The sequence below is a fragment of the Suricata suricatta genome, chromosome 9, assembly GCF_006229205.1.
Source record: "Suricata suricatta isolate VVHF042 chromosome 9, meerkat_22Aug2017_6uvM2_HiC, whole genome shotgun sequence".
NCBI classification, from domain to species: domain Eukaryota; kingdom Metazoa; phylum Chordata; class Mammalia; order Carnivora; family Herpestidae; genus Suricata; species Suricata suricatta.
In genome coordinates, this window is record NC_043708.1 from 88,576,265 (window position 1) to 88,591,076 (window position 14,812).

The window sequence follows — 14,812 nt, forward strand, 5'->3', positions numbered from 1 at the left end:
AAAGATTGCACACAAAGAACTCACATCTTTTCAAGCTTCAATAGCAAATATTCTGCTACTATGTATTAAATACTGCATGGTTTGCCCAAGCTAAGATGAAACCACATCATAAATCAATAAGAATTTTGCATTTTTCTTTCATTATCTACTCAAAGTCATGCCTACTGCACCTCTAAATATTTCATTAAATCCAACTATACAGCAAACACTCCCAAAATAAACTTAGATTGTATTGTAGTTTCACTTAACAGTATATAAAATGCTGTGTTGTGACAGGTATCAACTATCCATTAGATACTGAATCAATTCTTCTTAAGCACTACTAACTGCTTAAGCAAAAATAATTTTAAAGTTGAAGATGAGGGGAGACAACACGTTAATGGTTGATTGGCCAATCAGAACATTTAATTACCTCCTTGACCAAATATACTGTCTTGGGCACATTAAAGCTAAGAACTGGTATCAGCAAATAATCTTTTTAAAATACTTTAAGTTTATTTACTTATTTAGAGAGAGAGAGAGAGAGAGAGAGAGAGAGCGAGTGAGCAGGGGAGGGGCAGAGGGAGAGGAAGAGAATCCCAAGCAGGTTCCACACTATCAGCAATGAACCCAATGTGGGGCCTGAGCTCACAAACTGTGAGACCATGACCTGACCCCAAATCAAGAGTCAGACACTTAATTGATTGAGCCACTCAAGTGCCCCTAATAACTTTTTTTAAATGTTATTTTTATGATATTCTGTCAAGGCTTTATTGTTGAATGAGAAACCTTAACCATTACACACACACACACACACACACACATACACACAGATATGTAATGGTATATATATGTACTATATATATTATTCTCTCTCTCTATACACCATTATATAATATATAATTACTTCCTGGAAGTAATTTACACAAATCAAACATTAAAATAATCCACATTTCTCATTAGATACAATATTTTATGATTACTTAAAATTTTTGCATACATTTTATTTTGAAATTATTTGGCCTAAAGTAACTCATTAAGTTTTAGGATTAGCTATAAATTTTCTGCAACTATTATACTTTCTCAGGAGTTCTTGCTTGTGACCAAGTTCTAGCTGATGTGATATAAGTGGTGTCCCAAGGCAACTCCCAGAAATCCTCCATGAAGGGCAGCTAACAGAATCCCTTTGTACCCACACTTTCTTCCTTTATTCCATCCTCTAGCTGGAATGTGTATTCTGCCTTATATTATGAGAACACAATGATTGTGGAACAGTGAGCTGCATGGAGCCTGGAAACTCCCACATGTTTTAGTGGAGCAGAAGCGTCACTTCTCCCAATGTTTAGTGCATGCAGAAATAAATGATTTGTTCAAACCAAACCTAATCTTGACCAATGCATCTCATCTTCATGTTCCTATCAAATGCATTCTCTATAAAATGTACCTGAAATTCCAGGAGCCCATTTTTCCAGTTATCCTAACGTACCAGCCAGAAAGGAGAGTCCTACTTTCAACACTATTGTTAATAGCCAGGTGTCTACTTTCATAGCCTTTTTCCCCACTTCTGAAGTCATGAGATTAAAGCAGAAGAGAAATGAAAACAACACTTGTGCTCTCATGTCTTTCATGTTCCTATTCAGAACTTCAGTGTCACTAGGGATCTGCAGTTTCTTCTGGTGCTGTCATTCATTCCCACGTGTGTCAGCAGTCACTTAGCTCAATGAATCTTCACCACTTTTTCTTTGTCTGGATATACATGTGAGGAATACCCAGTCCCCCTCCCCCCACCTCCCCTCCGCAGGAAGCTGTCTCCAACCTGCTTTCTAGTCAAGGAACGACCTAATTCCCACTAGCTTTTCTCCTTATTGTTACAGAAAGCATGAGATGCAGTTGCCAATGCTTCTGAAAGACCAGACTCACCACTGTTGTTAGAACAGCAAAACGCTTCATTTCTAAAGAAAACAGCTTTATTGGGCACTTAACTATGCTCAGCATTCTGCATGTATGTTCTCTTTCCCTTCTTCCCTAATTTGTTCCTTTTGCTATATTCTTAATGATAGTTTGGATTCCTGAGACTCTTTAGATTTCTTTTCTTTCTGGCTTCCCCTCTAAATTAGTTTTTTTTTAATCCACTCTAAAAATGCTTATCTTCTCTAAAAAGCTGTAGCATAGAAAAAATATATCTGAAGCCTTTTCACTTTCACATCTAGCCAAGAAAAGCAACTTATATTTATATTACACATGATTGGTGACTATTCAGACACAAGGACAAAAACAACAAATGTGCCCCAAGTCACTCCAAATAGTTCTCCTGGTGTCCTTACATCCTGGAATTTTTCCCAGCAGGCTGTTGAGTTTGGGGAAGCATTTCTTTTCATTCTTTCTGGCTGATGCCCTGGTAGTGCAGAGGATCTGCTCGAAGTGAAGCATAATACTGGAATGAACCACCTTGATGTCAAACAGAGCTTCTTTTGGCAAATATGATAGAACACAAATACTCAACACATACTTGAGAGTATTGCTTAAAGTTATTTCTATCCCATTTACTCATTCCTCTTGCTATGCCCATTTCCTCAACTTTTAGGCCCAATGGATGTTGAGGCTAAGGCATAAGGACAGGAGTTAGAGAACTCAAGGATCATTTCAAACCTATCTAATTTTGAGAATGAGTACAAGGAAAGAAGTTAGGGAGATGCTCTGTTTACTGGGGTGGGACTGATAATGTGGTTGAGTTTTATGATGATACTGATGTATTTAAAGTGATGGCAGTTTTCTACATCTTGTTCTTAAATTTGGCATGCACAAGTCTCATGTGACCTAAATACACAATGAAATTCTAGCTGTGCTAGACGTGTAGGATTAACAGAATTGTTAATAATTGAAAATAATTTTGCATAGCATCACAGTATTTCAGAAAATATCAGACATTTAACAATGTGGTGATAGGGGTGCCTATATGGCTCAGTCGATTGAGAATCCAGCTTCAGCTCAGGTCATGATCTCACAGTTCATGGGTTCAAGTCCCATGTCAGGCTCTGTGCTGACAGCTCAGAGCCTGGAGCCTACTTCTGATTCTGTGTGTCCCTCTCTCTGCCCTTCCCCTGCTCATGAGCTCTCTCTCTGTCTCTCAAAAATAAATAAATGTTTAAAAAAAGTATTTTTAAAATGCGGTGATGATGTGTTCTCACTTTCTTCAGTATTTAGTATTCATGTAGAGCTCCCCATGTTAAAGAGAAGATGTGTAGGTGTCAGTTGAAGTAGAAGTATCCTCACATGGGCTCTCCTAACACTGCTTCCCTCTTTAATCTATAGTCTACAACCACCTGCTAGAATTTCATCATTTTCTATGCTCTTATTACAATATTGAGGTCTTTAAAAGATGTAGCAAATCATGAGCAGGTCTTAAATTTTACTGGTGGCAATGATATTAAGATATGCACTGAAGCATAATTATTATTTATACTTATTACCTTCCTCTATTAATAAAATGGAAACACTGAACTCTATGAATGTACTATAGAAATGAGAATTCTTTGGTTTGGTGTAGATAGATGGTTCCTCAGTTCGTTCCTTATCATTGTTTTTTATTTAAAAGAATTTTTTAAATGTTTATTTTTAGTATAGAGAGAGACAGAGTGCAAGTGGAGGAGGGGCAGAGAGAGAATCCAAAGCACAGGGCCCAATGCAGGGCTCGAACTCACAAACTGCGAGTTCATGACCGGAGCTGAAGTCGGATGCCCAATGACTGAGCCACCTGGGTGCCCCTGCCTTTTGAATTTGCTTATTAGTATGACTTCTTAGACTCATGAAATATTGAAAGAAAATGGCAACATATTTTATCCAGTACCTTCTCAATCATATAACTATTATCAATACTTATGAAGCCATAGCTTAATTGTGACCAAAATCTTGGTAATTAAGGTTATTTCATTTGTTGTTGCCAATAGTTGTTGTAAATGAGGTCTTTGACTACTCTTCATCTGCTTTTAGTAAAATCAGGGTATTTAATGAAATAGTTTATTGAATTTTTAATGACACTGAATAATTCAATTCATAAGTCATTGTTTAGATCTAGAGACAGAAAGCTATTTTTCCTATTCTGATGCTCAGAAAGGGAATAAAAATTATGCTATTAAAAACCAAATGATTTGTTGGTCTGAAATGTTAGAATGAAATAAATATTCTTATAACTCATACATAATTTATTAGAATTGAATATAAAATATTTTCATGATTAAAGTTAATTTTACTGCTCCTCATTCTTCAAATACAATCAAAAGGTTTTCTTTTCTTTTAATTAAAATGTGTTTGCTGTTTATATTCAATTTTAACTTTTGGAGTTAAGAAATCAGGGCTGTTTTCCTTAACTTGTGTCCTCAAATTACTCTAGGGTTTATAGATTCTGACAGTGCTTCATAAACACTTCAGAAGATTACTACCATCCATTCCTCTGCACTTTCTTCATAGACCTGAGTTTACATGAGCAGCCTAAGAACTCTCAACTGGAGAACCTCTGGCCAGTGCTAAGCACCGTGTGCTGGGAAACATGGCTTATACGCAGCATACATGTGGAGCAGATGACAAACATTAGCTAGGCTACATTAGTCCTGGTGAAGTGGGTACCAATTTAATCTCCAGAGAGAAAAACTAAAGTGAAAAGAATAAATAAGAGGATGAAGCACAAGCATGGAATAAAAAATCAGATTTTCCTTTAATTAAGTGAATATGTTGGAAAACAGCTTTTAGAGACCTGATTTTATGCAGATAGTTTTCACTTGTCATTTTCTTTGCATATTGTTAGTCATAGGAAAGAGAATCTCTCATGGTTACACCTTCATGTTGAAATTATAATTAACAGCCGTTATTTAAAGAGGTCCACTAAACTTTTAATTCCTACTTCATTTAAAAAAATTTCTTGAGATTTTACTGCATTTATATGAGTCATTAGAGTGTAGCACTGGAGGAAAAGATATATAATAAAAGAAAACAGTAGGTTAACATTCTTGTGATAATTATAAGTATTGTAAAAACAATTTCAACAAAGATTAAAAATCAGAAAGGTATAAAGTTATAAAATATCATATAAGCAATATTCATAATTTGGTTTTAAATAATCATTCATGTATCAAAACACTCACTGTCAGTTTAAAATATTTAATCTTTTTTAGGGCAGTAGGTTCTGTTGCCATCATTTACAATTGCTTTCATTGATTTTTATTCAATTTCACTACATTCAAGAGATTTTGTTAGCAATAATTTTTAAGATAAAGTTTAAGAGAAAAAGTAAAGATTGTCTGGGTTCAAATTTCACTTCTGCCGCATACCAGCTGAAAGAATTTGGGCAAATTATATAACTTCTCTGTGCCTGGGCTTCTTGATCCGTAAAACAGGAATAACTAGAGTACTTGCCTCATAGCCTTGGTGATAGGTAGATGCGTTAATACACGGGAGCCTTGGAATAATTCTTATCATGTGGTATGAGATCAATAAACATTAGCTGTTATCAGAAGAGTATTATGATAGTAAATTAGAAATGTGATTGTGGGAAGAAAAAGTGAAATTCAAGTATGTTACCTATTGTTTTGAATCCAGGTATCTTTTCCTACAAAATAAATAGTCCGAACTTTCCATGTTTAATAAGGACTACCCTGGTACTTGTATGTGTGCTATGGCTAGGTGGTCTCAGGTTGAGTGAATACACACATTAATGATTTTAATAACTTCCAACTGAAAAAGAAATAAGAACAAACGGTCATTTTTGGATGATCTGCAAAGCTGAGTGAATAACTGACTTATCTTTCTGTGATTTCTTGCAGATATCATGGAAATCAGGACAGTGGCAGTTGGAATTGTGGCAATTAAAGGAGTGGAAAGTGAATACTATCTTGCAATGAATAAGGAAGGAAAACTCTATGCAAAGGTATTGATAATTGATAGCTTAGACTTAATTTTTCAAACTTGTTTTTGTCAAAACCACCCTGCCTTTCTAGAAAGTAAAAATGGAACTAATTTCTCTTCAATTATATAATTTAATGATTTCATTAAAATACCTCATATTCAAGCATTGAAAAAGTCTCAGGACACTGCCAGCTCTAAAATTCTATGTGCGCCTTAAGTACTTAAAATTTAAAATTTCCATCTGTCAGTAGTATTAAATCTCTTTTTGTTAAAGTTCACCCAATCTGCACATTGCTGATATGAACATTCTTGGGAAGAAAAATTCAGAAGTTTGTTTATAAATCTCAATCTCACAATCATGGCCTTTGAACTGTGAGCATTCACAGTGTTCCCACTTGATTACAATGTGAAATATGTAACAGTTCATCCCACCATAATAAAATATAATTGGGTTTCCTTCGTATCCCATAGCCCAGCACAATACCTGGCACAGGCTAATTACATAGTAATCTAGGTTTACCTGAATGAATGAATGAATGAATGAATGGTTGGCTGTATGAACAAATAAACTTAAATTCCATCACCACTGCAGGCAGTGTGGTAGTGAATGAAAAGCTGTGAAATAGGCTCTTCAGCTGAGGGAGGCAGACGCTCTGCTAATTATATCAAATTCTCAGCAGTTAGGAAATGAGTGATTTGGGCATGGTAATACTAGAGCTTCTCATTAGGGGGAAACAGCTCCTCAAACTAAAGAATTGTAAATGGACTGCCAAAAAGTTAGATATTTGAAAATGTGTTGCATAACTAAATATGTATCATTTTACCTTCTTAAAAAATTTTAAGATGTCTATTTTTTTGCAAATATGCTAACCTATATTTAACACTGTATTGGGCCCGCTCAAAAAAAAAGTCACATATGATTTAATTCTACTAAAGATTGCTGCTTACTCTTTGTTTATAATTGAGTATCTCTAAAAATCATTTGGACAATGTTGTTTATTGTTTTAACAGAAAGAATGCAATGAAGATTGCAACTTCAAAGAATTAATTCTGGAAAACCATTACAATACATATGCATCAGCTAAATGGACACACAGCGGAGGAGAAATGTTTGTCGCTTTAAATCAAAAGGGGGTTCCTGTAAGGGGGAAGAAAACAAAGAAAGAACAAAAAACAGCCCACTTTCTTCCTATGGCAATAACATAATCATATATGGTATATAAGAAACCAGTTCCAGCAGGGAGATTTCTTTAAGTGGACTGTTTTCTTTCTTTTCTTTTTTTCTTTTCTTTTCCTTTTTTTTTTTTTTTTTTAAGTAACCAAGAAAGGCTGGAAAACTACTGAAAAACTGATCAAGCTGGACTTGCGCATGTATGTTTATTTTAAGAGACTGCATTAAAGAAAGATTTGAAAAATATACACAAAAATCAGATTTAGTAACTAAAAGTTGTAAAAAATTGTAAAGCTGGTTGTACAATCGTGATGTTAGTAATAGTAATGTTTTTTCTTAAATTAATTTACCCTTAAGAGTATGTTAGATTTGATTATCTGATAATGATTATTTAAATATTCCTATCTGCTTATAAAGTGGCTGCTATAATAATAATAATGCAGATGATGTTATATAAGATATGTCAGACCTAAAGGCTGCTGGAATGATTTGTCAGATAATCAAGCCAACACTAACTATGGAAGATGAGCAGTATCTGAAAGGCTTTTTAGTGAAAATTGTAAGTCACTTAAATTCTAATCAGAAAAGAAAGAATATTCTCAAAAATTACATTATAGAATAGAGTCAAATAAGTAGTTTTACAAAAGTATCGTATTAGAATAAGTTTGTACCTATTAACAAGAAGAAAATTCCTAGTGCTGCTCAAATTGAAAGAGTATTGCTAAAAGGATGTTTTCAAAAATCTTGTATATAAAATAGCAATAATGATGACAATACTGTATTTCATCTCACTTGCCACAAAAATAACATTTTATAATGTCTAAAAGTAAAATTGAGAAATCTTTAAGTGTTGTTTCAAGTAATATAATCTATCTTTTGTATAATTCATATTTGGGAATATGACTTTTAATAATGTTATTCCCACCAATAATCATGCTTTTTCTCTGTGGTTACAGCATTAAACTCTATTTTAAGTTGTATTTGAACTTTATTGTTTTGTTATTTAAGTTTATGTTATTTATAAAAAAAAATCCTTAATAAGCTGTATCTGTTTCATATGCTTTTAATTCTAAAGCAACAACAAAACCGTCTGGCTCAACTACAAGGTCCCCGCCCCCCTCCTCCATGACCAAGATCAAGTTTAGTACACAGTACTTGGGCCAGCAAATCCTGGATGGCAGACAAAAATGACAGCCTGCAGCAATTCTTACCATAGATGTCTTACAGCGAACAATACAAAAATGTAAAATATGTTTTGCCACATACTGTAGTCAATTACATTGGGTGATATACGTAAAATCACTGCAGATAAAAGAATTTAAAAATTATTGAAGTTAGAATATATTTGAGTTTATGAGAAGAAAAGTGCCATTTAAAAAATATGCATATTTAGAGTTAGTAATTTTTCTAATCTAGAAATTTCTGCCATTTAAAATATTGTCTCATTGAAAGTTGTTTTCCTAGTAGATGTCAAGAACACAAAAGAGAATATATGGTTAGGGATTTGAGGACCTGAATATCATGAAGGCTTGAGGTCAGGCTACAGAAAGATAAAATCTACTTCATAATTCTTTCAATTGGCAGATTTTGGTAGCATTTTATGTGTTCACCAATAGGAGGTCAAGATTCATCTAAATTAAACTATTGGAATTCTAATCATTGTGGTTTTAATTTCAAAATATTTGTCATCAAATCCTTTTTATATAAATATTCCCTACTGTTTATAGGGAAACGTTACATAAAAAGGCTAGAGCAACAGGAACAGATTAATTTGATCTTGTGGCTCACCTATAGGACCAGGTGACAGGTGACTAGAAAGAGTTGCCCTTCCTCAGGGAGGGGACATGCTGTGAGTGATACTCTGAAGTGTCAGCTGACTCGAGCCTAGGCTCCTACATTAGCCTTCTGTGGCTGGAGTCCCGTGAAAATACTGAGGGCAGAGGAGAACACATGTGTTTCATATTTGCTTCCTTGGTGCTTAGCAGAGGGTCTATCCATTATCAATTTTTTCTATGAATTCATTTGATGTTTGAATATTAAAGAAAATTCAGAATGAGACTAATCTTACTTGATTTTTAAAATTAGGGCAAACATGATGATATAGAAATTTGAACATAAATAGTATATATACATACAAGATGCAAACTATGTTAGGCCCAAATACTCTTTGTCAACGGATTTATAGCTATAATCAAATCACACAGCAATGCTGAATTAAACAAACCACATTTAGTGGTAAAGCCAATCTGGTAGTGTTCTACGAACACTTTTAATTCATTGTTTATACTCTGCCTGTTTCATAATTTATCATGCAAATTTTAGAAAATAAAATCTATACTGATTTCATACATTCAGAATTCTAGAATCTTAAATTTGCAAGAGGCCTTAGGCCCTTATATTCATTTGCAGACCAGAAAGCAGATCGTGATACCTCCTGGTGAGGTACAGAGCTGTCAGAAAGTCCAGGTCACTTAGCATGTGCGTCCCGCTCTTAGGTCATTAGCTAGCGGTCTCCTTAAAAAAATTCCTATTGAGATACATTTGCATGCAAATGCCACTGATGTTCTGGCAATTCATTTCATACACAATAATTAATTCATGCTGTGATGATTTGACTCAAAAGGAGGAAAGAAAGGATGCAATTTCCAATCCTGTTTCCTATTCTACTCTTAATGTATTTGTTTACAAAAGGAGAGCAGTGTGCAAAATATCTATATAAAAAGAGTCATCTTTTAAAAAATGTTCTCTGAAAGAGAAAATTGGTTAAATACATAGGTTTCCAAGAACAAGGAAGGAAAAAATTAAATGAAAGAATATGAAATGTTAACAAAAGAAGTAATAAAAAGATACTTTCAATGCAATTAATAAACTAAAACATTTTTATGTAAAAAAAAGCCATAATATAAATTATCAGCCTTCAAGTTGGCTATCAATTGACCTAATGATAAAAGAGAAGGGATACTGGAGATAAATTCTTAGTTTCTATCTCTTAGAGTTTGCTCTTCTAGTTCTCTAGAGTGACAAAAAACATACAGATGGACTACAGGACCAGCTGTAGTGAAAGCAATTCTGTAACCACAAATAAACAAAATCAGTGTCCCTCAAAATTTTCTACTGAAATACCAATAGTAGTAGAAGTAGAGAAGGAGAGTGTAAGGAATAGTGCAAAAGTTGCACACAAAATTTCATGAAAATCTTTTTCTTCTTAAAACTCCTGTGATTTTTGCATTTTAATCCATAATACTTTTGGGTTTGCTCTAATATAAAATTCACACGAGTAAGCAAAAGCGATACATCAGAAACATGCACAAGGTTTATCATGTGGCTTCATTTACACCATTACCCTACTGCCATATACTTGGGCAGGAGTAAGACACAAGAGATCCTGTTCCTCCCAGTATCCACCGTTAGGCATCAATGGCACAGGGCTACAGAAAACAAAACTTAATCTAACATTCACTATGAATAGAAATGATATTAATAATATTAATGACCAAGATGAGTGGTTACTGGTAAATTAGAATATGTCACTGGTCTGTCAGAATAGAGGCAGGCCACTGTGACTGACTTGTGGGTAGCAGATGATTATCAGTGATGATCATTTCTATGCTCACTCTAAAACAGTTTTCAGAGAGTATCTATTTATTTGTTTCTATGGTTCGAGTTATTCATGTGCATCTTAATATGAAAAAGTTCATTAAAACTTATAACTGTTTCAGTATCATTGTCAGGCCACTCTTTATTCTACTTGTATATTTATTCAACAAAGCTGCTGCTTCCAATGAGGCTCATGTTCCCTCAGACCCACATGTGTTCCCACTCATCCTCTAACTTTGAATCGTTAAGAAAATTCACTTTCTCTTGGGTTGAGGAGATATGACAAGAAGCAAGAAATAATAAAGTCCTGGTTTCTTACCCAGGTCCCTGTATTTACTCTCTCCTGAGAAGATGCCTCATATTTTCCTTTTACTTCCTGATAATTATGTGGTTCCCATTCCCAAATCATCATCATTGAATTTATGAGAACCTATGCAAATTTATTTTCTTTAATATCATCAGAACTTTTGAGATATCATCAGAACAACTGAAATATGAGATGAATAGCAACATTTAGCTTGAAGATGGAAGGAATTTCTCTTGGCAGATTTAGCCACATGGTAGTTATATATGTTATATAACACATTGTCTTAAAACTTAATGGTTTACAACAGCAAATATTTATTACCTCATCATCCATGGGGCTAGGAACCTGGATGTGGTTTAGCTAGGCGTCTCTAGGTAGAGGCTCTCAGAAGGCTGCTATCAAGGTGCTCATCAGATTGTGGACATCCATTATCTCAAAGCTCAACTTAGAGAGGGATCCCCCTTAGGTCCTTGGCAAGGACCTTAGGTCCTCACTGGTTGTGGGCTCAAAACATCACTTCCTCACCACATGAGCCTTTTCACAGCACTGTTTAAAACAACACAGTTTGTTTCCCACAAAGCAAGGAATCAGAGACTGAGTGCGTGCCCAAAATGGATGCCACAGTATATTTATATATAACCTAATCTTGAAAGTGATTTCAAGATTTTTCTGCCTATACAAGGGAAAGGAATTCCACAAAGGCATAATACCAAAAAGCAGGGATCATTGGAGGCCATCTTAAAGGCTGTCTAACACAAATAACAAATGGGATATTTTAAGGTTCCTGCAACAAGACAAGGTTCTTTAGGGCCCACTAAGAGTATTTCTTGGCTTTCCTTGGTGAACCATTCAGAAGAGAAGCATAAAGCAGGTATATTCTCTGAGGCAACACTTTTGATACTTTTGTGAGGGATACTGTATGGTGCATTATCACAAGGAGAGTTGAGAAAAGATTGGAACCACATAATTAATTAATTTGAGTTGTGCCTCCTTAGAATTCCTAACATAGCTGGAAAACTAACAGTACCACTTCACCCCAAATGCAGGAAATGACCAAGACCTCAGACTCAACCTGAAGATAATCCTCTCCTCCACTTCCCTACCTCAAGAGAATAAGATCATATATGTAGTTGAAATTCCTTGAGCCATAGAGAGTTTTTTCCTAGATGGTGGAGGCAGTCAATCACAAGCTGCCTAAGACCATGTGAGGATATGGCCTAAAAATACTTGAAAAACAATTGATTTTAATGTTAAATGCATACTGGAATCATCTGGGATTTTTTTTTTTTTTTTTTTTTTTTTTAAATAATGAGGCCCAGGCCCAGCCCAGGCCAACTGCATCAGTATTTCTGGGTTGGGTCACAGGCAAGGATATTTTTAAAGCTTTCCAGAAGATTCTAACAGACCTTTGCATTTGAGAACCAATCAGCTAAAGGAGGTGGTGGGGGTGCGGGTAGAGGTGGGGAAGGAAATCCCTTTAGGAACTATACCTGATCTTTATTTTTGTTTCTTCCTGAAACACTCTGAAAATCCTTACGCTGCTTCCCATCTAATTCTCTGTTTTTCAATATGATTTCAAAGTCTGCAGTGCTTCTTTGATCCCTGGTTTCTCTAGATGCCTCTATATTTCTGCTATTCACATTGAGGCTAAAAGGAAATGCTACAACTGTTTTTGCACTCGACCCATTATGGAGTATGAAGTGCACCAGGGCACCCAACATACACCATAGGTGTTTCTCAAACAGAGCAGCCACAGTGATTCTGTTAACTTCTATTTTAGATCATGCAATTCCTCTCTTCAAAATTGCAACTGTTTTCCCATATTACTCATGACAGAAATCAAAGTTCTTAGAGGTGCCTATGGAGTCAAAATGGAAAAGGTAAATGATCAAAAACTTAAGATGTTAAATTAGGTACGGGCAGGACAACAGGAAAACACAGTAACAATCTAGAATTATGCACTCAGATTGCTCGGCAGATACTGTCGAATTCTCAGTCTGTTTTAAAGAAACTCAAACTGGACACTGTTGACAATATTTAGTGGGTATGATAATTATTAAAATTATACTCAGAGGAAAGGCCATACCCTAACATAAAAACTGATAAATGGATGCACATTGTTATGTTTGAAGTAAACAAAATATTGAAGGTGTTTATATACCAATTTAACAAAATTTTTCTGTTAATTAACCAATTTATGGATCTCACAGGCTAGATGAGAGGACTTCCACTTTACTCTTCCTTATTTAACTGATCCATTGTTGGTTATTTTGGTTGTTTCAAACTTTTCACTAATGTAAACATGAACTTCTTAGTATATACTTCTTTACAATTCCGATTATTTTCTTAAAATGATTACAGGAAATAAAATTATTAGATAGGAAATCCTTTAAAAATGCAAATTGAGTGGCACCTGAGTGGCTTAGTCCATTTAAGCATCAGACTTTGGCTCGGGTCATGATCTCAAGGTCAATGGGTTTGAGTCCCTTGTAGGGTTCTGTGCTGATAGCTCAGAGCATAAAGTCTGTTTCAGATTCTGTGTCTCCCTTGCTCTCTGCCCTCCCCCACTCACACCTCTTCTCTCAAATATAAATAAACATTTAAAAAAAATGCAAATTGAAAAACATTTTCAGAAAGATTTTTCCAAATATATATTCCGATCAACAGTGCATGGGAGAAGATACACATTCTCTCTAATACTTCTACTCAAAATATAGTCAGCTTTTTTCCCTTTGACTAGTATCCCCAAAACCCAGCTAGCTTTTTTTTCAACACCTTTAGACCCATCTCTTTCAAAACCATGTTTTGTTCAAACCAGTGACTAAATCTCTCAATTATATTCAAACTATTGTTATTCACTTCATCTTAGCATGGCATTTCCATGTCACTCAATAGAGTATGTTAATGCATTTCATAATACAATGAGAACCCACTGTTTTATCGTGCTACCCAGCACCTCTGACCACTACCACCAAACAGCACACCAACATATCTAGGGCAGGCATCTGCCAGTCACCCTATGGCAGGCCATGGAAGATTATCTTAAAAGCTAAATTTGAAATCAGAAATTTGCTTGGTAAGCAATGCATCCAAACAAGGGAAGGTAAAATAGTTTTGGAAAATATATTATCCAAATTATCATACAATCTAATTCACAATGATCAAATCCGAATAGCTCTGTTGAAACACTGCCAGTTTCCCAATCTTCAGGCTACGTCTCTTTTGTGCCACATGTTGTTTACCCTACTTTTGTTCATATAGTTTTTCTCCACACAGTATAAAATGCAACCAATGACAATACAATACAATACAATAATGCAACTTATTAAATTACTACCACATTGGGAGTTTATATTTGGCCATCTTATTAGTGTTTGGGACTTCCTCTCTCTTTAGCCATCAAATTTCTTGGTTTCCTTTCAATATTGTTTAATGAAAAGCATAATGCCAAAATTTTACTGGCTTAATTCTCAGAAAACTACTTTATTTCCAAATTTTTTTTATTGTCCCTAGGCATTCTGAGAATAAAGAGGTAGTAGCAAATTGACAGAGGTACAAATTAAAGTGCAAGCAGCTAATCCACTGGGATATTAGTATTTCTGTAACATGTCATGGAACATGGCATTTGGTAAATAGTAACTGTTACTTGTGTGGAGAGTAACTACTGTTTTTCTTTTTTATTTTTTTTTATCTCCCCAAGCACTAAGTACAATGATGTGTACATAATTACTTAAAAGTTACATGTTAACTGGATATAAGGATTTTTTGGTGCATACAGTTTAAACTACAGTTTATAAAAATTCATGAAGTATATTAGTTTCATTGGTTTTTTAACATTAAAGTCCAGATAAAGACAAAAA

At 34.7% G+C, this 14,812-nt stretch overlaps 2 protein-coding genes across 4 annotated transcripts in view; one reads left to right on the forward strand and one right to left on the reverse strand.

Moving 5' to 3' along the window:
* FGF7 (fibroblast growth factor 7) overlaps positions 1-7,139 on the forward strand; it is a 53,823-nt gene extending 46,684 nt beyond the window's left edge. For all 3 annotated transcript variants that reach the window (XM_029950682.1, XM_029950681.1, XM_029950683.1), the window contains exons 3-4: positions 5,796-5,899; positions 6,889-7,139. In XM_029950682.1, the coding sequence (XP_029806542.1) occupies positions 5,796-5,899; positions 6,889-7,083 (299 nt within the window). In that variant the 3' untranslated portion in view covers positions 7,084-7,139. The remainder of the gene's footprint in view (positions 1-5,795; positions 5,900-6,888) is intronic.
* Positions 1-14,812, reverse strand: part of FAM227B (family with sequence similarity 227 member B) — a 112,539-nt gene that overhangs the window by 43,165 nt on the left and 54,562 nt on the right. The window lies entirely within an intron of this gene.